Here is a 25,215-nt window from a genome sequence, read left to right on the forward strand (position 1 = left end):
CAGGTAACAACATTGTCTTTGTAAGGCTCATTATTTTAATTGTATTTTAGAAGGGATTTTTGGGGATTTAATTCTACAAAAGACAATCCAACTTTTACTCATGGCTCCCTTTCTAAGAAGGAAATTTTTCAAAATCATATGTCAGCTTTGAATATTTTTAATATTCCCAACAACCAAAATGAATTTGAAATACCATATTTATATTGGATTCCGAAACTTCATAAAAATCCTTACAAACAAAGATATAAAGCTGGTTCCAGTAAACATGTTCTACCAAGCTTCTTTCTTTACCCCTCACTAAAATATTAACAGCAGTGAAGGAGAAACTTCAGGAGTACTGTGCAACAATATATTCGAGAAGTGGTGTAAATCAAATGTGGATACTTAAAAATTCCAAGGATTTGGTAAATTTGAAATCACAATTTGGAAAATTTGAAATCACAAAATTTTACCAAAATCAATAACATTACAACTTATACGATTTTTCAACTCTTTAAACAACCATTCCCAACGATAAATTAAAGTCCAGGCTTTTTGACATCATCGACAGCTGTTTTTTTTTTCAATAAAAAATGGGACTCGTAAATATGCTTACCTTGTCATTGGTCATTTGCAAACTTATTTTGTTAAAAAAACATTCTGATTGTACACACAAGTACTCTGAAGTTGATATTAAAAAGATGCTTGAGTTTCTGATTGACAATATCTGTGGTTTTTGGAGACCGGGTCGAACAATCTATTGGAATCCCCATGGGTACCAATTGCGCCCCGTTGTTAGCAGACCTATTTTGTATTCATATGAAGAAGCATTTATTCAAAATTTTATTTAAAAAAAAAGAAATCTCTTGCTGTGACATTCAACTCGACATTTAGATATATCGACGACGTATTATCAATTAACAAAAGTTATTTCCATTTATATGTCGACACGATATATCTCAGTGAGCTTAAAATAAAAGATACCACAGAGTCTAACACATCTGTATCATAATTGGATATTTTACTAGAAAAAGACGTTTATGGAAATCTAACAACAAAGCTTTATGATAAGCGTGATGACTTTAAATTTTCAATCGTCAACTTTCCTTATTTATGCAGCAATATACCCTTATCACCTGCACATGAGGCGTATATCTCTCAGTTGATTCGATACGTAAGAGCATGCTCCACGTATGAATAATTTCTAAAACGAGGTAAGTTATTGACAAACAAGTTGATGAAACAAGAATATCAACAGTCTCGTTTAAAGTCATCATTTCGTAAGTTCTATGGTCGATACAATGATATTGTAAGATCAGCAAATACAATCTATCATTAAGTCATATGCTGACTAACGTTTTTCATACAAATTATTAGGTCATTATTTACATACTGAATTGTCGACGTAGTTTCCGTTATGTTCACTCCTCCATGGCACCTGATCCCACCTCTAATGATGTTTTTGGAGATCCATGTTTGCTCTGCTCCCGATCTGTATTGTTTTAATGAACTTTGAGCTTAAATACTTTTCGTTATCTCCATATTTCATCAAAAAGATGCTGGCATTCATGATTGACAATATCTATTTAGTCTTTGGAGATCATGTCTTCCATCAATCGGTTGGAATTCCTGAAATTATATTCCTTTGTGATCTGACATGTTTTAATTTTCTTATGAGACATGAATAATTCAAAACCCCTATGAAAAATGTTGCTGTCACCTTCAATTCGACATTTTGATACATCGTTAACATTTTATCAATTTAAAATTATCACTTTTATTTTTTTAAAGATTAGATAAACCCCAGTTATTGAAATCAAAGACATGAGAGATTCTGCAACATTTGCTTCATATTTGGATATTTTTCTGAATATTAACTCAAATGGCAAACAAAAAAGCTGAACCTTATGACAAATGGGATAACTTAGTGCCCATGAAAATCCTCCTCTACCCACCTCCGAGATCCTAACGAGGGACTTCTCGTAGAAAAAACAGCTTTCAGCACAATCCTAATCTACCAACCTACGAGACCCTTACGAACAACTCCTCGTAGAAAAACTGCTTTCAGCACAATCTAAGCATTTTCATGATTCGCTAGAGTTTGTCATAGCTGAATTAAACGCTACTTAATATATAGCGTTCAGATGAACCTTTGCTGCCGAGAATGACGGAAAACCATAAGAGAAGATGGAGAAACAGTGCCAAGATATTTCTGATTCGGCAAAAATACAGACAGAGAATTTGTTGCCTGCTCTTGCTCCCCCACTTTGACATTTTAAAACCCTTGTTTTCTCATTCGGTATAAGTGCATTTATATTCATAACCCCCCGCCCCCCGATCAAAATCTAGGTCAGAGTAACTACATTGTTTCCCATTGTTCTCTTCCCCATATACTATACTTTTGTCTCTGTAAATATCTGATGCCAGGGACAAGCATCTGGATGAAAGTCAAAATATGTTGATTCATTGCAGCGAATATTTTTTGGGGCGACTTTTCTTTTTAAAATATTCGAACAGTGCATACTATTTTTTCAAGATATATTACTTAAGACAGGTACTCTTCACACAATTGCTCTGAAAGATATAGTTCAATTCATGATCAGCAGATACAACATTACAACAAATGTTTAGAATATCGATGTGTATGTTTTATGTTATATATGGAAGAAAACAAAATTAACGTAAAATGATTTTAAGAAAATCATTATATCCCCAGAAATGAACCCCTGTCGATTAAACCCTGTGTTGAACCCCTGGTAATATGAGCCAAGTAGATGGTGCTTTAGCCAATTAGAATTTGATAAAGAGTCACGTGGTTATGTTATTATTGCCAAACATTGATTCGAGGAACACGCTTTTAGACCTTTGGAATTTTAATTGCCCACCGCCTCCCCATTCTCATTTCCACCTATTGTTTTTCATTTGTACTCAGGGTTGAAGTTTTTGATGTGATTCTTATTTTTGTATTATATACAGTGTTACATCCCTTGCATATTGAAGTCTGTGTTCATGATGTATATTTTTTACGAGTTTTTTTGTTAATATCACAATTTTTGAACATCCTTTGTCTTTGGTAATGCCATATGCATATTGGCCATATTTGTCGCCATCTTTTGCTTTTTGTAAGCCGTATACCAATTTTTATAAAGTTTATGTTGTATCTAGTCAGAGCTAAAGTTTTCTTTGTGACCTATTTTCTATGGGGGAAATCAGAACGTATGTGTGCATATCTTGTAAAATGTATATATCTATATGTTCAAAATGTTTGGTATTTGCTGATTTCCCCCCTTGTTTGTAAAACTTATTTTTTTCGTCATTTACTGTATTGAATAAATGACAATTTTCATTCTCACATATAAGTGTCCTGTCGTATTTGAAATAAAATTCGGAGCAAAACAAAGCTGCGGTGAGCTGCTTGTATTAGGAAATAGTGAGAGACATAAATGTAAATAAGAAGTATTCATATTTCTTAGTCAGCTGCCTTCTCAGGCTATGTATGTCATTCTTCGATTGACAATCTTTTCACAAATTCATTACTTTCATAATTATTGTTCGTTAATTATCATACAATTTCTTATGATAGACAATGATAATCATTAATTGTGTGTGTGTGTGTGTGAGAGAGAGAGAGAGGGTGTGTGTGTGTGTTTTCTTCTTTTAATAACTGTTTACTGACAGAATAGTTGTACAACAGCTGCAATCGCAAGTTCTCAGGACTTCCCGACAAGCGGGAAAACAACGAGTTTAGACTGACTTTCTGGTCGCACTTGTGTAGACCTAGGCTATTTGGTCTTGTAATCACAGGTGTGTGCACTGTTTGCTAGTGACGCAATACTAATGACAGTATTTGCTACGGATTGAAGAACTTTTTTTGATAACACGTGCATTTTTTTTTTTACAGATCAGATGAGCACAGTGAAAATTCGATTAAATTAAAAGTCGAATATCTTGGATATGCAATACCCATATCTATTCTTGTTTAGATGTATTGTAAAAAAAAAATGCTATTCATACAATTTTAGAAATTATTAATGCGTACAGTAGTAAAAAAAAACATATATATCTTTAAAGTCATCGATGATACGGGCAACCTCTGAATTGGAGAAGTCCTTGATTTATTCGGGAATCAAATATAATGATAAAAGATATGTGAAAAGGTGGAACAAATTAGTACTTGGCTAAAAGAAAAGAGCATTTTATAAAGAAGAGGAAAATGAGAAAAAAGAGATAGCCCTTATTAACCCTTGTCATGTGAGTCTCTTTTTGTTTTGTTTTTTTTTTCACAGGTATAATACAGAACACAGAACAGGTTTCCTTCTTTATTCTGAAATTCAATTGAAAGAAAACAAAAGTTCTTACTGCTATCATGTTTCATTTTCTATTTAAATTCCTTGATATATGAATGAAATTAACTTGGTTTAGTTAATGTTGCATAAAGAGTTTATGTTCGTAATTTGAATGCGTCAAACCTCCGTGATATCCGATCCCATTTTTAGTATAATAATTTTGCATTCTAGAGTGGGTCAATGGGCAAACTACTAATCAATTACATAAATTTTTTATCTGTTATTTCTTTTTCTGTCTTTTGTATTGTAAAATACAAATTCTTAAAAAAAATTCATTTATTTTTGCGTGGGTTTCATTTTCATTCTGCCGCCCGCGTGGTGCAGTGGTTCGTGCGTCTGCTCAAAAGTCGAGGAGTAAGGAACTGATACTTTCGTAGCGGGTTCGAATCCACTGCCGGACGTGGAGACCGGTCCTTCGGATGAGACCGTATAAACCGAGGCCCCGTGTTGCAGTAGGTGTTGGCACGAAACTGAACCCTCATTGCTCAATGGCCCTAAGTGCCGAGTATAGGTATAAATTTGCAGTCCTCTACCGGCAAGTTATGGCATCTCCATATGAGTGAAAAATTCTGGAGAGGGACGTTTAACAACAAACAAACAAAACAAAAACATTTTCATTGTTTTCATGGTATGAATAGACCCGCGAACTCATGTCGTCCATGAAAGGTAAAATATCATATGTACAGTATAACAACTCTGCATATCTTAAATCTTGAAATCAAATCCCAAAGAACGCATTCTGACTTTTCCTCGAACCTTGCAAATTAGACCCCACGAAAGTACAGTTGAACTTCGGTATCTCGAACACGGATATCTCGAATACGATGGATATGTCGAAGCGATTTTGAAGTCCCAAGCGCCTATTTCTTAAGTATTTTACCCTTGATATATCGAATTCTCGGATATCTCGAAGTATTTTCTTGGCCAGGTGAAGTTCGAGATAACGAGGTTTGATATGATTTTACAGTAAATATATAACAAGAAAAACTGGGCAGAATTTGAGTGGTCTTTCAATTTCTACTGGTACATAATTTCTAACCTTCTCAGTGAAGATCGACGGCGTATTTTAGTATTCACTTTAACACTAATAAATAAATGACACAACCACTATTCATAGAGCAGCAGAAAATTCTTAAAACATTTGAAGAATATTTGAGTGGATGTTTCAAGAAACGAATAAGGCACTGCTTCATCATTTCAATAACAGTTTACTGAATCATTTTAATCCGAAGGTTTAAGAAAGGTTTTTTGTATTTTTTTTAATTTTGTGATATACTAAGATTAATTCCTTGATTAAACATGAAAGTTATCAACTCCTATGCTGTTACTTTAAAGATTTTACAGCAAATTTCATAAATGAAATACAACTTTTGATTGAATTCATTTTTTACGAGCTACCGCTGTCTAACGGTTTAGAAAGATTACGTAAAGTGTTAAAATCATTAAAATAAATTAAATATAAATATTATGTAATATTCAATATATCCCACCTCTAATGTTATTTAAACGGCCTTGTTTGCTCTGCTCCAAATTTGTATTGTTTCAATGGATTTTTGTGATTCATTACTGTTTGTTATCTTCATATTACATATAAGAGGTGTTCGATAGTCCTGTTCTAATTGATATCTATTGATAAAGGTGAACTTATTAAAATTCAATCTCTGTAATGCAGTCAGCAGTAAAAATAGATATTACATGATTTATCAGTCATGAATGATATCATTTTGATTTCATTACGGAAGATGTTTTATTAAGCAAATATAATATAACGTTTTAAAAAGACTTTGAAAGTTAAATTGCTTTTCCCTCTCTACTCAGCATTGTTAAATATCGACCGTTGTTCAATGATTAAATAGGCATACATTTATTTTCAAGGTTCCTTTTTAAATATTGAACAAGAAAATAACTATGTTGCGTAAGGTATTTTATTTTTTTCTTCATAGTTAAATAAGCAAAAATAGGTCTTTGCACTCATTAGAGCAGTTAAGAAGGATAAAAGTCAAAATATATTCGGGTCATAAAACATACAGAGTATTTTCAATTTTCAGTTAGCTTTTAATCGTAGTTTTCATTGATTTCTCCAAAGATGTTTGAACATGGTTGAATCTACACAAATGACAAAAAAGGTATCCAGTACACCAAACATCTATAAACAAGACAACCCTACTTTGACTATCATGTTTCCCACCAGACGTTTGTCCATTTTTACTACGTAATTCTTTATTTACCTGAACAATACAGAGAGCTCACAGCGGTTGTGACCATTCGAAAGGAGATGTTCACTCTTCCCACCTTTGGATTTTTCGGAGCTCTGTCTTTTTGCCTTGTTTACAATTCGTATTCTTTATTCAATCCACGGTTCATTACTTTCATTTCTTACATTATAAAACTACTTTTGTTATCTAAGCATACTTTTTCAAATTAACCGTCTTAATAATAATCATGTATTTTATTTTCCTTTTATGGATGTAATTCATAGGCAGCTCTGCTCAATAATTTTTTTTGTCAGTGACATATAGGCAGTGTTAAAATTTGAGTTTATCTTTTTGTTTTGTTTTGTTTCGTTTTGTTTTTTTTGTAAACTAAAGCACAGGCACTTGGGGTATGGACCCCCCCCCCCCCTTTCGCTGGGACGGAAGTGCAATAACGGTAACTCTAACTTTATAAATGTTCTGCATTATATAAAAATTCCAAGCTATGTAATCAAAAAATATTGAGAAATTTGATTGTCTAGGTCGTATGTTAAATGTTTATCTTCATCCATTAGAATCTGCTAGTTAGAGTTATCTTGTTATACACAGAACTTAACCGTTACATGTAATATGAAGAGAACATTCGGGATTTTTCCCTCTTGCATTTAATGTTCCAAATGACATTACACTTAATGATGACTCCCGAAAATACCGGACACTTCCGTCCCAGCGAGTGCACATCAACAAAATTTACCCTAGATGCGGTTGATTTAATCGAAATATTTACAAATCTGGGGCACATAAAAATTACATGAAAATATGAAAAGGAAGAAGAATATGTAACAAATTTCTTGATGAATGCATATCCCATGTGTTCTTATGCTTTAGATAAATAATCAGGCGAAGTTTAAGCGAGGTGAGGCAGACGACGAGAAAAGAGTTGCAAGCCTTCTCTCTTTTTATGTATCAGTCGAAAACGGTATATTTAAAAACAGCACATAGAGACAAAAGAGTTACATTATTGATAATATAAAGTGCATATTAGAATATAAAAATAGGAAAAAGGTGACTCGACCCCAGATTTAAAAAGGAAAAAAAATGGAAAGGGGGGGTCCATACCCCAAGTGCCTGTGAACTAAAGAGAGAAAGAGTAAAACTAAACAAACGAGTACTTGACTGAAATTAAAAAAAAAAAAATGTAGCTTTTACTCACCCTATTCATTTTAATCCAAATAAACAAGTTTTTATAGCGAATATATTAACAGTAGATGTTTACTTGTTGTCAGGTAGTAAAAATTACCATTTTTAAAAAAGGCGTTAAAATACTGTCAACGTGTTTCATTTTCGTTTTGAATTCTCTGAAATATGCATGAACTTGGTTGGTTGACAGCCAAGATATAGTAAATGCGTCACATCTTATCAATATCATATCCCGTTTTATTAAAAAAATTTATTAAATTCAATATTATTATGCCGCACTAATTAAAACGACATCGTTGGTCAAATCATTTAATTTTGTCGGAGGACAAAGGATTTTCGTTAAAGAGACTGGGGGGTTGTGGCCATTTTTAGACTATATTGATCTCCTTTAGAAGAAAAGCTCCATATGAAGATATAGAAAATGATCAAATTTTAAAACTATAATTTTTGAAATTTTTCTTTGCCAATTGATAGTTGACAGCTTAAGATATCATATCTAGAAAATTAAGTTAAATCTGGTGGTTAATTTGTGGTTAATTTGTTGACCCCCCAGCCTCCTTAATACCTTGGCATACCAAACAACTTTTAAATATTTTTAATATCCCCAACAACAAATTGAATTTGAATTACTATACCTATACTAGATTTTTAGCATTAGCCAAAGTTTTTACAAAGAAAGATACATCGCGAGTTTTAGTATATCTTTTAAAAAACTCTTTCTTTACGCCTCACGGAAATATTCACAGCAGTGAAGGTGAAAATTTCCGGAGAACTGTTCAAGGAGACACTCGAGAGTTGGTATTAATCAAATGTGGATCTTTAAAAACTCCAAGGAACTTCGATATTACAAAAGTTTACCAAAACCACTAGCATAAAAACGTACGACTATTCAACACTTTTTTTCAATCATTCCCCATGACTGATTAAGGACCCGGCTTTTTGACATCATAGACAATGTTTCTTAAAAAAATAGAACTCGTATTTGTATACTTTGTCATTGGCTATCGGCAAACTAATTGTGTTTAAAAAACTTTCTGATTCTACACCTTCATAAACAGACCTGTTTTTGCATTCATATAAAGCAAAATTTATTTAAAAACTTTTATATGGTAAAAAGAAGTCTCTTGCAGTGGCTTTCAATCTGACATTTAGATATATGGAGGACTTTTTTTTTTATCAATAATAATATTGATTTTCATTCCGACATTGATTCGATATATTCCAATGAACTCGAAATAAAAAAACACCACAGAGTCTAACACATCTGTTTCATATTTAGATGTTTTACTAGAGAAAGACACTGATGACAAACTAACAACTATTTTATAAGTAACGTGATGACTTCAACTTTTCTATCGTCAACTTCCCTAATAAACCATTTTCACCTGAATATGGAGTTTATGTCCCCAAGATGATTCAAACGCAAGAGCATGTTCTAAGTACGAACAAATTTTAAATTGAGGCAGGCTATTGAACAAAATAAATTGATGATACAAGTCAACATCACCCAAATTATATGGTCGATACAATGACTTTGTTTGCAAATACAATCTGTTGTTGAGTGGAATGGAACGTTTTTCTAAAAAAAAAAAAAAAAAAATTGGCACACGGCAGGAGTGACCGGTCGAAAGGGAATGCTTACTCCTCCAAAGCACTTGAACATGGTCCAGATATGAACAATTTCTTAAACGAGGCAAGCTATTGACAAATTAAGTTGATGATACAAGAAAATCAATTCTCTCGTTTAAAGTTTACATTTCCTAAATTCTATGATCGATACAATGACATGTCAGCAAATACGAATGTTGTCTAACGTTTTTAATAAAAATTGTTAAACCATTATTTTCTCACTGAATTGTCTACGGATTTTTCCGTTTGCCTGATTATGGTAGGTCATTCAGGAATTTATTTATAGAAATCACGCATTCTGGATAACCAGTCTCGATTGCGTTACCAGCTTATACTTAGAAATCGAGAATTGAAAAAGCGAAGCAAGTCTTCTATATCAAATCATTGATCTGTTTCTTTTCAGAAATTGTTAATTTTGATATACATAGTCATATAAATTCCACAACCTAATATTACCTGTGGTCTTTAGTGGATTCGGTCACTGGATTTTGATTACAATTTTAACACTTTGGCATCCTGTAACTTATTTGGAAAGAATATTTTCTTTGTTCAGACTATTTGTGGATTTGGATTTAACAACTTGGCTATTCAAATCTCATCATTATTTTATGAATTCAACATAATGAAAGGTTACCTTGATGTTTAACTTATCGGCAAACTCATTTTTTTCGAGTCTCAATGGTCAAATTTCAAACTTCATTTCATTTCGAGTCTCAATGGTCAAATTTCAAACTTCATTAAATTTCTGTTAACCTTTTTAAAAATTATTAATTTTGTCATTAAAAAGCATTCAAAAGTCTGTTTGTGTGTTTTTTAAACGAATTTATTCAACAAAATGAAATGTGTAAGGTTTAAGTGACATAAATATAAACAAATCTTTGAAACGTTGATTGCAATTCCATATGCATAAATTGAATAAAAAACATAAGTAAAAACAAATAGAAAACATATATCATAGTTGTGTGTAGGTTAATAAAAAACATTAAAACGATATAAAACAGAAAGTAAAATAAAATCTCTATGGTTTATCACATGATGTAAAGATCAGATTATGGAAGAAAAACGACAAGGAAACAAATTACAGGATTCATAAAAAATTAAAATCATTAATAATAAAAGTTGCATTATTAGTGTTAACAAATTAAAAAAAAAACATAAGCCAAGATTCAATTGTATACAAAAGAAACAATACAAATCTAATTCCTACTTTTAGACATTTATTTTTTTTTTAAACAAATCTATGAATTATTTATGATGTAACTACATACGACATGTACATTTTAAACTTTGTTGACAAAAAAAAACAAAACAAACAATTTTACTCATAACATTTCCATTTCTAAGCATTGAATTCTTCCTGTGTGGCCTCTCTGACTTTTCTGCTTTTCTTCTGGCGTTTGGACTTAACAGATTCCGCATCCACGACACAGCCCTGTCGACTGTAGTGTGTTAATAAGTCGCGCCAAACATTGTCGCATTTCATTAGATTCTTGTTTCCTGTATAAACAATATCGAGACTAAGTATTGAAACACAAAATATTAAAATATTGTGTATTCATTATTACCTTATTATTATGAGGATCCATTTATGAGCCTTGACAAAAAAAAATCGCTTGGTTTATAGGTATGAACTTATACATTATAGTTTTAGTCAACACGCCTAAAATCTTTTATTTCTATATACATTTTTCTTTGGACTTGCTCTGGTATGAATATTTTCCTTATTGAAAAATTTATTCCTCGGACAAAAAATAAATGTTTTGAATCGTAAGGTGGTCTGCAACCACTGTCTTTCCTTTACATTCGTTATGAAGCCATTTTCAAAAAACTTAACAAAGAACCTTGTCATACAAATTCACTATACAACAAATCAACAAAAAATTCTTAAGACATCAACACATTAAACTAATCGAACTATTTGCAAAAATAGTTGTTAAAGGTGACATTCGTCAACTTTATCTTTCTATCTTGATGTGCAGATATACGTGTACGATCTAATTGGAAACATAAAAAGTTTCTGAAGATATAAATTTCTAAAGGGTTATCTATGTGCTAGTTTTATAGGTTTCTGACATCAAACAGAAAGACAAGATATAACAGATTATGTGAAACCATGAACTGCAGTAAAATTTTTATCATTGATATAAAAAATCCTCTTCACCAGTAACTACAGTAAACTATGTAATTACTTTTCTAAATACAATAGATTTCTAAACTTTGAAAGTTGAGAATTCTTTTGTTTTAACAAACATGTCCAAACTTTGGGTGTCTATATTTTTGCACAATGATAAAATATTTACAAAAATAGCAACTGTTTTTTTTTAAATAGTATGTTTTCTCTCAATATATATCTTATTGTAAAGTATTACATATTATACAATAACGTCATAATTGTTTATTGAAAGTATTAATTACATCAGTCAGTTTTTTATGTATGATAAAAGATATCACAATATCGATATTGTTAAATAATTTTATGCAAAAGTCTTTTAATTAATTTAATTTTATTCAAATTCTATTGAATAGAATTTTGCAAAACAGTAATCAGATGAGAAGTTTCTTTCTAGGAAACAGAATTTTTTATCTGTGTTCAAATTTTAGCAATATGGGACTTCCGAGGCAAAACAAAGTTGGTGACTGAGAATTAAACGTACAGCCATTTGGAAAACATTATCAAATGACATTAAATTAAAAAGAAATGCCTCTAAAGTCCATGTTTTTAAAAGGTCTTACCAAAAAAAAAAAGATCAACCTTGCATACTTATATTCTTTATTTTTTTTTTTTTTTTGCTAAATTGACTTCCTTTAACACTTCTTACCTTTTCAGGGAAATCCCAAAGTCTGAACATATTTGCTAAAACACCCTGCATTTGGAACAGTATTCGAAATCATTTACTTCTTACCTATGATAAAGAGACCTTTCCTTGCCCTAGTAAGAGCCACGTTGATTTGATGTTGGTCAGTAATAAAGCCCAGGTTCTGCTTGCACCAGCCTAAAGTAGGATTGGGTTCTATTCTGTAGTCTGGGAGTGATCTCACGGTACTGAATATCACATAATCCCACTCTCCTCCTAAAAATAAAATTAATCATATACATTTGACTCTGTACATTATTTATTCAGAAATAACGTCATATACAGTACTTTCATGAATGTAGAAATGTCTGTTTATATCTTTATCAAGATATCACTAAGTTTGGTGAGGTGAGAGAACTTTTAAATAAGTGTTTGCATGTTTATCACCCAAACATGCATCATTAACAATTGTAAAGTTCAAGCTAAGATAATAAGCATGCCTTTTGGACAATAATCATAGAAAGATCTATGAACATAGACAATTGCAACACCACTAAAAAAGCTTATGACAAATCTGTATATACCTTGACTTGCCACTACAGTGTTGACGTTGAAATTAATGAATTTTTCTTTTTTCAATGCCTCTTTAATGGCAAAGCACTGGGCGTTGTACTGAGAAACAATGTTGATTTGGAATTGATTTACTTTCTCACGCTGAACCAGTTCACTAAAGATTCGAACCTACAAAGAGTAAAAGGTAAAACATTGTTTAAGCAGCTAGTAATTAATATTTAATATTTACATAGCAGTCTTGCTCTTAAATTCATTGAAAAACAATTAATCAAACATTCACGAGATATATGAAAACGATAACATCGGGGCAAAAAGGATCAGAATATTTTATTCAGGCGATTTTAAAGTCCTCGACCATTTCAGTTGAATAATAAATTAAAATCTTGGTTCAGAATAATTTGAATGACGTTTGCTTTATTCGTATTATCAATTTTTACTAGATATACTTGAAGTTTTGTGTTTCTTGAAAAGAACATACTGAATAGATGCTTTGAAATTCACATTTTTATGTTATTTTTTGGGACTCATACATTTCTCCTCAATCAAAGGTATGTTTATATTTAGGTATTATTTATATTAAATATAAAAGAATCATAAGCTATAAACATTCACAAAAAATGAAAGAAAACTACAAAGCCATTTTATATACAGTCTTGAACTTCTCCAACTGTATTGACTATTCGACCATGATACATTCTCCATATGCCGGAGAAACGTTGTCGTCTGCAATCGAGCCAAGTACGAGTTTCTATTAATTGCACAACTATATCCCGGACTTTGTACTTTGATAATCAGCTTGACTAAATGACCAAAATTCAGGACCATGACAAAACCTGTACTTATAAACAACCTTTGAGCCAAGTATGAACTTCAATTTTTTATCCTCTTTCAAAGGCTGGTTGACGACAAGTGCGAGAGAAAGAAAGTAGCACATCATGATTCTTATTTTATACCTCTTTTTTGAAAACAGTGTAAATGGTGGTTTAAAATACTTCTTACCACTTCTTTCACTTCCGCCTTGTTGCTTTTTGACTGCTGATTTCCTTCCTCGGTTGTAACGCTTAAGCTCTCCTCTTCACCTTCAACATGGCAAAACATGTGTGGCACGTTTGGTACACGCCAGAGGGATAAGGGTTTCTCTACCTTCCATGCAGTCGAAGGCATTGTTTCCAAATTTCCTTTGTAAAACTTGTCTGAAGGGAAATCGCATATTCTTGGGTGCTGAAAAACATTACAATCTATCGTGCTTATATTTACATCAAAATTAGTTTCCATATGTAAAATGAATTAATAATTTCTTAAAAACCACTTTCTCTGATTGGGAAACTATACACGTTAATTTATTTGAATCACCTACCATTCTGTATTGACAGTTTAGGAACACAGCACGATCTGCATATCTCTCAAATAACGATTTCTCCAATCCAAGCGAGGCTGCTTCTGAGCAAAGAACGACTGGCTGAAGCTGTTTGTGATCACCAATCAGTACAACCTGTTCTGCTTTGTTGGTGATGATTGGTGCAAGGGTTTCCGGTTCAGTGCACATGCCAGCTTCATCTATGATCATCTGATAAACATTCCCTTGTGTTGCCTTCGAAAATCTCGCATTTGTTGCGACAGCAGTTGTACAAAAAATGACGTCATAGTGTTTCAATTCCTCCTGGCAAGCTTTGTTTAGCAGCTTTCTATAATTCTGTATTTCGCCTTGATCAGAAAAGCTTGGGTTATTTTTGAACATGTTGTCATAGTTTCTTAATTCTTCAGCATGTGGTTTTCCTTGCATTCGAATGAGATGGTGTAAGGAAATATCTTCTAATTGCGGATCTGGTCTGTTGTCTTTGCACGAAGTTTTACTTGTGTAATCTCTTCCAGGCATTGGAAAAACAATGTTTTCCAATGAACTGCCATACATGCGCACAATTTTGGGGGTATATTCACCTAACTTCTTGAGCATCCATCCTTGAAAAGAGAAAAATTCTTCAAATGTGTAACCATTATATATATATATATATATATATATATATATATATATATATATATATATATATATATATATATATATATATATATATATATTAGGGATGTCAAATCGGTCAATATTTGATAATCGGTTACTCGGACGATTTTCCGATCGAGTACCCGGGTACTCGGAAAATGTGTGTATACATGTAAAAGTTTGTTGATTTACTGTATACCCCATCGATGTTTTCTTTCGTTTTTAATGCATGTACATTTCAATTCTTTATTTTCCTTATGCCATATGGCACATCATATAGTATGACATGAAATATACACAATGAAAAGTTATATATAATAATTTCAGTAGACTTGCTACATTATATATTATACATATATAGACCCACATATATAAAACTATTCGATTCTTTCAGTGTTATATACATTAAATATGTACATACATATTATATGCTACAAACAATTTAGTAGTTCTAATCTTCGAGACCAACGAAAATGATTTTTGGTACTTAATTTATGTATCAAACAAACACAAAAGACATGACCAATGACTACAAAATTAATGATTAAGTTTACAGTTCTTGTTTAGGAAAACATTTTGATCAACGGAAAGAAGGATCAACTTAGTAATGATTAGACTAGCGAAAAAGAATATCGTTGGCGTGATCGAGTATCGTATATTATTGACATTTCCAAATTTTATTTTTTTTTTTTGTGAAATCTCTGAAAATTAAATATGACGATTTCTTCTTCCCAAAAAACTAGACAGTGATTCCTTAAATATATCGTTGTTTCCCCACCCTTAATTTACTACGCACAGCTGACTTTTAACATTTTTTTTAATCTTCGGTTATTTTTAAACATTTCTCCACTTTTGAATTGGTAGCAGTATTTCTAAGTATGTCCGATTTCGCTACAGTATGCTAATTAAATTGAAACATTAACATCAAATAATTGAAGCCATCCAAAAATTAAGGTCACAAGAGTTGAAGACAGCTGTGTACAGTGTCAAGTGATTGGTCACGGTAATTACTGTGTATACATGTACACAGCCACAAGCGATAACAGCTGTGTACAGTGTCAAGTGATTGGTCACGGTAATAACTGTGTATACATGTACACAGCCACAAGCGATAACGGGTATTAACTGGTGGAGGTGACGCTCATTACTGTATAGACATGGACAGTGCATATTTAAATAAAAGTTTTTTAATAAATATTTGCACTTGAAATACGAAAAAATATACATCCGAGTAACCGAGTACCGATTTTAGTATTCGATACTCGGACGTTCGATCGAGTACCCGGTTAACCGGGTACTCGTTGACATCCCATATATAATTAATATTAGTGATTAATATATATATATATATATATATATATATATATATATATATATATATATATATATATATATATATATATATATATATAAATATTTTTTGTAAAGGAAATTTACAGAAAATAAAATACACTAAAATCCTTACTGGCAACTAAATCTACAGATTTGTTTGATGGACCACAGAAGACAACTTGCTTGTGGCCTCCTCCTTCCTGTTGAAGTATATCATTGATTTTCACGAACAAGTATACCAGCTTTATACCGGTATAAGTTTTCCCCGTGCCTGAAAAAAGATAAACATTGAACTTTTATCTGATTCATGATACTGACAAAATGAAAAATACTAGTACTTTGAGATATGAACCACAAACCTGGTGGACCTTGAATTAGACTGAAACGAGAACTCAGCGCACGTTGTATCGCCTTCAACTGTTGTGTGTTGTTTGGAGTTAGACCACAGATAGTCACGTCCGCCTCTATCTTATTGGACAATTCCAAATGATCTTTTTCTAAGAAAAGTTACACGCATGTATATTTAAAATAGAATATACAAAATTCAAGCTTCCTGATCAATTTATTTAAATAACAGAAAGCTACAATGACTACAATTAAGCAATCAGCTACCGAGTTTTGGGATCCTCTTCGTCAACGCAATTGCTTTTGCCAAATCTGTTGATTTACCAAGACAACTTAAAATTGCCTCCACGCGTCTGTAAAAAAAACATATATACCGGTCATGATATCGATGATAAAAAATCGAAATATACTGAATTACTGAACAATTTTTTTTACATCATGCATCTTACTTGTCTGCATCAGCTTTAAGAAGAAGTTCAACACCACACCGCGGTGGAGGATTGGAGCACATTTCTGCTGTTGGCTTGAGACTGTCCTTGTGTAGTCGAATGTGGACTTTCATTCTGCTGTCCTTCTTGCTTTTCTGCAAAATGTTAATTTCCCCATGACCTATCCAGATCTGTCTGTCATCTGGGTTTGTTTCGATGGTAGGTCGGGAGGGAACACCTTTCACCAAGTCACATCTAATACAAACGCAGTCAGAACTCAAGAGATATTTTGACTCTTTTTCATCTTCGTTATCCTCTTCACCAAAGATGATCGTTTTCTCGGATATACATCCAAATTCTAGATCTCTTTTAATACAGAAGGAATTTCGCAAGGTAAAGTTACAATCACTACAATCTGAGCGGCCAGAAAATTCAACAGGTAAATCATTTATGACAACAGGAGTCCCCTGGGTCATTTTAACAGCAGATTCCATGCGAAAGATACTCAACCAAATTTTTACGTATTCAACTGGGGATTTAATTTGTTGTGGAATTCTTTGCGTTGAATAACGTGCAAAATACTTTACAGGATCTTCAATATGCTGAAGGCATAACTTCACATTGTTCGTTAATTCTACCATTTGAACAGTAGGAACCATGACACCTTTTTTCGGTTCTGCTGTTAGTTGCACTGCCAAAATTTGACCATGATTGAGACTCATGCTAAATTCACAGCATTGTTGTATGATGTTGCCATCTCGAACTTCAGAGCTGACATCAGACTCTGCGTTGAAGCAGGCAGGCACAGATTGACTCATGTTTACATCTGGATGATCCGTTCCGAAAAAAGCCTCTTTCAAATGGGAAGTCTTGCCACTCAATATTACTTTTAAGATCTTCTGCCATTTCGGAAATTGCTGATATGTCACCCGTTGGTGTGGATCAATTCGCACCGTAAGTCCTTTCTTCTGAAATCTCATTTTTGGGGCATATCCTGTAAATGAATACAATCGTTGTTGCCATGAAAGCAAAGCTAGTGGTTTAGATTCTTCGTCAGATTTCACCAGTGGTTTAGCACAAACTTTCATCAAAGAATAAGGAATATCTTTGCAGTCTTTCGGTAGTTTTCTCATTCCTGGAAAATGCAAAGAAACCTCTTTCTCCGACACATTTTGAACCATAGAATAGCTCATCTGGGATCTTTTAGAAAGTTTTTTACCTAAATGAAGAGCAAAGCATTGTTTCTCAAACGATTTTTCTCGCTTTGTAACATCGTTGATTTCATCACACAATCTTTCAACTTCTTCCTTTGTGTATGGAGATTTTTGTCCATCAAGTGCTGCATGAACAAGTCTCTGAACTATAATATCAGCATACCTTCGAATTGGAGAAGTGAAATGAACGTATGGGAAAATTCCAAGGGAAAAGTGACATCCGTCATTTCTTGAAGTCAAATTTCCTGAACATCTGTATTTTGCAGACTCCTGAAAGGCAATCCATTCTTCAAATGCTAATGCCTGTTTTGGATGGAGTTCATCACATCCAATAAGACGAAGTACTTCTTCAAAATTTCCTTCCATTACATTCAAGGTCATTCTTTTCCAGACAGATATCTGAATTGGAAATATTTTATTCCATCTCATTGGTGAAACTGTACCAACATCAATTCTTGTGTTGTTCGGCAATGGCAGATGTTGAATTCCAAGCACAAACTTCCCTATTACTGGATTTGACTCCATCCATTCCATTACTTTCTCTGCTGAGGGTTGCTCCTGAACTCTGAGTGGCAGGCATTTTGGATATTTACTCAATAGATAGCTAGCAATTTGATGATTTGCCAAAAGCATAAATTCCTCAACAAGGTTGTGAGCATCGATTGCTGAGTAATAGCTGTCGCTACTTTTCATATAATCACCTTCGAATTGAAAAGCAAAACGCTTGTTTCCAAGACGTTTTTTCCGACGTTTTTCGGCAATGGCACTCAAAATACGAATATTTTCATTTAATTCAGTCTTATTGCTTTCATTTTGATCAGATATTATTCTTTGAACCTCCTGGTAGGTAAACTGACGACATGACTTCACGATTGTTCTTTCTACTAGGGGAGCACTAGTCACGTCTCCAGAGGAATTAACAACAAAGAAGACTGATATGGCGTTCCTATTTTCGTTTGGCAAAAGGCTGCAAATGTTTGTACTTAGAGGCTCGGGCAACATGTGATGAGGTCGATAACCTTCACCAGGATAAAATGTTCTTGTTCTTTCTCTGGCTTCTCTATCAATGGAATCACCTTTCTGTATGACACTCGCTACATCAGCAATGTGCACGCCAATTTGATAACAATTGTCTTCAATTTTTTTGACACTCAGTGCGTCATCTAAATCTTTGGATCCTGGGGGGTCAATCGTAAAGGCCTGATGGTCTTCTGCAAGAACCTCTCTGGGTTTATGCATGTTCTCTTGGAATGGGTTTTGAATGATGTCATTTGTAAGCTGTATTGTCTCTTCCTTGTAATAAGTTGGTATTTGGTTTTGGAGACACAGTACCTTCAGATTTGACTTTGAATTTTCACTGAAGCTGTGTACGGAGAGGACTGCACCAACAGGATAGAGCTCATTCCAACAAATGAGACAAACAAGAAATAAGTATCCGTTACGGTTAGCCGGATCTATTGACTTCAATTCTTCAAATTTCAGATCTTTTGCATTCTCGTCAAATCTATATGTCTCTATCTGGAACTGATTCTCAATATTGTTATGAAGGATACTAATTTTTGGGACAGTTTTGCATAAAGGCTTCACAAGATGTGTTTCAAATGCATCAAGCGTGCATAACAACACTGGATTTTTAATGTTGTTGAAACGTGTCCTCTTTGTTATTCCAACTACTTGCCCATACACTTTCCCTTCACTCTTGTAACCGAAACTGGGAGTTTTATTTAGGCGAGGAATGACATCTCCTCCAAGTGGCTCACTGAGGATTTCTACAACTACTTCATCTTCATTATATACCTTTCCGCATTTTGATCGACCTGATATTTCTATTGTCTTAATTTTGTCTTTTTCGTCCAATACTGTGCAGACTGCTCCATGAGAGGTTTCAATTGTGATTCTGCAATGTTTGTATTTTTGTGGTTTCTTTAAGCAAAGCATCAATGATTCTTCTTTTGTTTTCAGATCTGGATATTCGGCATATTTCATTTTGTTTCTTTTAAAGCTTCCAATGAAACGTTCTGACAAATTCAAACCATTTTCCAAGACACGCTTGTCAATGTCATGCATAATATCAAGATTTATGTCCTCAGGTTGCAGCAGACGTTCACAGCTTTCATTAAAAAAAGTATCTTCCTGAAGATCATCCTCTTCGCTCTCTTGATTAAAAAACTGAGAATTGAAATCTTGTGTTTGGTCCGTAAAGTAAAGATCATGAGTTGAACTTGCAGGAAGTGGTTGGTATTCATCCTCACTGTCTTCAGAATCAGCTACATGCATATTAGAGAAAATACATGACCCCTCAGAATTTACCTCACTACCAAACTCTGGGGTTCCTGTTTGGTGTCCAGTGGAGGACAATCCAGAGTCACCAGTACGGTTGCGCCTTCGTTTTCTTTTGGGCTTGGTTACAGGTAGGTCAAAATCTTTGACATCTTTCCAGCTTTTGGGAGAGTTATCTGACAGGGTGAGTGTTATTTCTTGTGCATCTTGAGAAGCATCCGAATCATATTTAGAACAACAATTTGGTTCTGTTCCATCACTTTCTGTGGTCGTTAATCTACCAAGGACAGTTTCCTTGTCTTTATTTTTCTTTTTGACTGAAAAATGCATTAAAGTTAACTTTTAACATTTACATACTAGAATGTATAATAACTGTTAAACTGTAACTTGAACCTGCTGTTTGTTATGCAAAAATTAGTATAATATAATACATTGTGATTTAGCAACATACTATCATTGTGCAAATTTCAAGTCATTACTTACTTCTTAGTTTCCATGACTTATATTTATAAATCATTAAATTATCAGATTTGTCAGATCACATTTGTTCAGTATAAAAAAAACATCAAACAAACCTCTTTCACGCTTGTTTTCTCTTTTTAATAGTTCCCTCTTTACGTCTGTGTTACTCTGAAATTTTTTCAATATAATTATTTTATTCTTGATTCTGTCGATATCAATTAAACTTATAGCTTTCTAATTCAATATATTGTCCTACCCTTTTGGAGACTTTGGCAGCAGCTATTTCAGGTCTTTCTGCACATGTGCTTTCGTTCAATTCTGCAACCTTCGTTTCTAGTCTGGTAAGTAATCTCTCAAAGGATGTTTTATCATGTATCTGTAGCATTCAAACGTTAACAAATGTTTACTCGTTTCGAGTGTTTTTGTTTCTCAATGTACAAAGTAGTCTTGCATGGCATATCAATCAAAAAAATAGTATAACTGACCGCTTCTGCCATAGCTATGGCGTCTTTTGCCTTGTTGATCGCTACATCCAACATTTCAAGCTGTTCCAACGCACACGCCCACAGCTCCATCACTAATGCCAAATTAGGGTCGGACGAATGACTCTTGCAAACTGAATCAATGATTTCAAATTTAAAAAAAACATTTACTTTCATTCAAATGATAAAAACTGGTCACTATGCTTCTCTAAGTCAAGTCACCATTTCCTATATTTAATACAATGTAAAGTAACTCAGCTTGATCCCAAACAAAGCTAATACAAAGCTTTTATACCCTAGTTCTTCCCCAGGCAATAGACTTAACAAATGAAAATCTACATCAGTAATTTTCTGTCTTTTAGAGAAGGATTTCAAAATTATTTTGATAGAACTTCCTCTTTGCTGTGTCCTAACTTTGAAGATCTTGATTTTGACAAATTTGAACCTGCCAGTGTATACGTATAACACGGAAATCTTTGCATATCAATTTGACGATTGTCACAATTTTAACAAACTTTTATAGAGAGGAATATTTGCAAAATAATTTAATCAACTGTATTCCAACAGGACGTTTTAAAGTTATTTTTCTGTTTTTAGGTAATATTGAGAAGCACCTAGTCCTGTTAGGATTGAGATGACAGAATATTTCTATAGTAGTAACTAACTTACGATTTTTGCACATTCCACACACCGGTCTGGGATTTTGCTGTAAATAACGGTTTCCACTTTAGATAAATAATCTTTTCATTAATCTCGAAATTTGATTTTCAAACTTTTTAAAAATACTGTTCGGTGACAGTTTTTTTCATAGCATACTTTTTTGGATACGATAATGTTTACTTTATAATTAAATAAAATAATTTACATACAATAATATCGCATTTACCTTTTTCAGAAGTTTCCATCCGTTGCTTATATCAAATTTTAGAACCTCACGCAGGATAAGTTCCATACTTGACCTATCTATACAGTAAGTGGACAGCAACAGGTGATAGCATATCTGTATTTCTTTGATGCAATTCGAAACAACTGGCCCCGATCTGTGTTCATACTCATCAATAACGGATCTTACATCTCGGATGATCTTCAACTTCATCTAGATAAAATAAAATCAGAACTTACACTGTTTCCAAATTAATAATGCTGTTAAATTTTAAATCTATCAGGGATACTGCATCCTTAATTAGATAATCAGAGTTTCTTTCATAAATGGGACTGAGTCAAAATGCCCAGAGAAAACATTAATAATCACAGTCTCATAGAAAAGATTTTTTTTAAAGTGTTCCATTCTATAACAAAAGAGATTTCTTTTTTCAGAAAGAATAGTCACATTTATCCACAACATATACGCTACTAGATAGATCTAGAATTAAAATACAGGTTTCATACCGCTAAATGAGACTCTGGATTTGTCAAAATTCCACCCCAAAACATTGCAGGGTCTATATACTCCAGTGAGTGAAATTTCTCTGAAAAATCATGTTATACTATGAAAATAAAATAGAAATGAGGTATGTACACGTGTTTTAGGCAAAAATCGCGTATGATTTTCTAGAAATTTCAAGCAGTATACCAAAATAAATAGAACCTGTAAGTTTATATGTTAGTATGTTAAATCACACGTTTTTGTATCGATTTAATTTATCAATCCAAACTAGGTATCACTTAGCATAAATACTATAACAACCAAATTCACATACCTCGGTAAAGGCACTTTAGTGCTAAACTACTGTCATTAAGCTGAAAGAAATAATAATAATAATAAAGATCTGCAGTTCCGGTTTCTGTATGAATATGATAACGATGAATATCAAACTGATAACGATGAATATCAAACGGATCTTACATCTCAGATGATCTTCAACTTCATCTAGATAAAATAAAATCAGACCTTACATTGTTTCCAAATTTCGTACTTCGTACTTACCTCTAAAGCGAGACCTAAACATCTGTCGTAAGCAACACAGACTTTCTCATCGTCCATTTCCTCTTCATAATATAATGCAATGGAGTCATATAACTGTGTTGCAAATTCCTTGGCTCTGATATAATCTCCATTCTTACAGCAGGTGTCTGCCGCAAGATGGAACTTCTGCCAGTCCGAGTCTGTTTCCATACTGGTAATATACCCTGTTATTAAAATAGGTAATTGTTTTATCGTTAAAGTTTTCTTTAAAAAAATATTTCTAGAAAGTTCGGTATATTTAATATACAGCGAGTTTAAAAATAACTCAGTGTTGGTCCCAACGGTTATAGTTATGAGGCTTACTAATTACATTACATGTAAGTCTATATCCTTAAAGCGGTTAAAACACTACACTCATTTACTGTATTTATTTTATTCCTTATATAAATTTTAAAATAAAAAAAATAATAAATTCATAGAAGGGGTATTTAAAAAAAATGTAAGTATTCTAATTTCCTGATACATGTATATACAATCCTTCTTACCTTTGCTACACTAAAAATCCATAAAAAAAATCACCGAATAAAAAAAAAGGTGTATTGATTGAGGAAACAACTAATCAGTATAAAAAATTAATCCAGAAAGCACATTGGTCTTAATATTACCGAATAGATCTATATTTAACGAGAAAACTAAAATGGTTTCTATGCTATAGCTTTATGACATTAAGCACAACAAAATGTGCAGTATATGACGCATATAAGGAATTTCCAGGTGCTAGATTCAGTTTCCTTTCTGAATAAATAAACAAATTGTGTAAGAATTTTCATAACTTGGACAGTGACAATAAGTGAACCTGGTTTATGACCAAGGAAATGTGCAAATAATAGTTTAAGTCGGTAAAATGATTCTGAAAACTGGAATATAAAATATCAGTAACTCAGTTCTGACACTAAAGTCTAGTTTGTGTTAAGTGCATATTTACTTCTAAAGTAGGTTTTGTTGTCCCTTTTCCTCTTTCCCTTTTACATGTATATTGACAGAGTGTCTTGAATACTGAGGGGTTCAAGTTTGCCAATCAGATTGACTGTGCACGGGCATCGTCCCTTGGTATCGTCTGTATTCAAGTCCATTTTTAACATCATGCTATAGTATGCTGCTATTATTTTTATTTTTTATTTTTAACAAGTATTCATATGGTTTTGTATCTCTTCAATTTTTTATTCTTTTTTACCCAATTTTTAACTGTGGAAATGTTAAATATTTCAAAATTTAATGCAAGTAAGTGCAACATGATTCTGAAAACTGGAATATAAAATATCTATAACTCATTTCATAAAGGTCTATTTTGTGCAAAGTACATAATTATTTGTAATTTTTTTTATGCTTTCCCTATCACTTTTAAATGCATGTTGAACGAGTGTCTTGAATACTCAGAGTACAGGTTTGCCAGTCAGATTGATTGTGCACAGACAGCGTCCCTCGGCACCCTCTGTATTCGAGTCACCTTTTTTTTTTACACTGTGCAATATAGTACAATATCTTCATGTGGTTTTGTACCTCTTCTTTATTTTTGACCCAGTTTCAAACAATTGTGGAAAAGTTAAATATTAAATTTCTTAAAGCATATCATAAAATATCTATCATTTCTACAATGGAGGTATAAAAAGCAGATGTACAATCCTGACAATGCCACATTAATGATAATTTTAACTCCTCTTCGCAGTATAAAAACACATGAAAAACTTTCAAAACTGATGTTTGTTTGCTTTTTTAGAGCAAAATCGTCATGAAGAATTGGTTGATCTGTGTCGTTAGTGATCAAATTAATCTTAAATGAATCTAATTCAATAATATCTAGAACCGATTTTAAACAAGACTACAAACTGATAATTTAAGGTCCCTTACCGTGTGTTTATACTCTGTCTGTAGTGTCCTTTCAATGAAAATTCAGCGTATTCGTAATAATTCCTTCTGCAATTGTCTAGATTTGTGTATGATGCTATAAGTATGGACTACCTTTTAACGGTAAGTCTTTATAAAGAGAAATCGGGTC

At 32.8% G+C, this 25,215-nt stretch overlaps 1 protein-coding gene across 1 annotated transcript; it reads right to left on the bottom strand.

Annotated features, from left to right (window-relative positions):
* Positions 1-10,663: 10,663 nt before the first annotated feature.
* On the bottom strand, positions 10,664-23,382 carry LOC133177063 (helicase with zinc finger domain 2-like). Its single transcript, XM_061312154.1, has 17 exons — positions 23,181-23,382; positions 22,954-22,993; positions 22,643-22,722; positions 22,140-22,349; positions 21,923-21,959; positions 21,257-21,387; positions 21,028-21,147; positions 20,885-20,939; positions 16,837-20,626; positions 16,655-16,740; positions 16,402-16,539; positions 16,176-16,313; positions 14,072-14,673; positions 13,714-13,935; positions 12,726-12,882; positions 12,250-12,417; positions 10,664-10,843 (listed from the first exon to the last, which is right to left on the bottom strand). Exons 1-17 carry the CDS (start codon positions 23,367-23,369, stop codon positions 10,686-10,688), a joined length of 6,321 nt encoding a protein of 2,106 aa, XP_061168138.1. The 5' UTR covers positions 23,370-23,382; the 3' UTR covers positions 10,664-10,685.
* Positions 23,383-25,215: the final 1,833 nt, after the last annotated feature.

Source organism: Saccostrea echinata, unplaced genomic scaffold (genome assembly GCF_033153115.1).
Source record: "Saccostrea echinata isolate AGI-Se365-2 ecotype Australia unplaced genomic scaffold, CSIRO_AGI_Sech_v1 ptg000086l, whole genome shotgun sequence".
NCBI lineage: Eukaryota > Metazoa > Mollusca > Bivalvia > Ostreida > Ostreidae > Saccostrea > Saccostrea echinata.

Coding starts and splice junctions, on each gene's coding strand:
- LOC133177063 (XM_061312154.1), bottom strand. CDS start 23,369: ATGGAAACAGACTCGGACTGGCAGAAGTTCCATCTTGCGGCAGACACC. Junction 20,627..20,884: donor AGAAAACAAGCGTGAAAGAG/GTTTGTTTGATG, acceptor TGCATTTTTCAG/TCAAAAAGAAAAATAAAGAC. Junction 10,844..12,249: donor GAAAGGTCTCTTTATCATAG/GTAAGAAGTAAA, acceptor TTGTTTATACAG/GAAACAAGAATCTAATGAAA.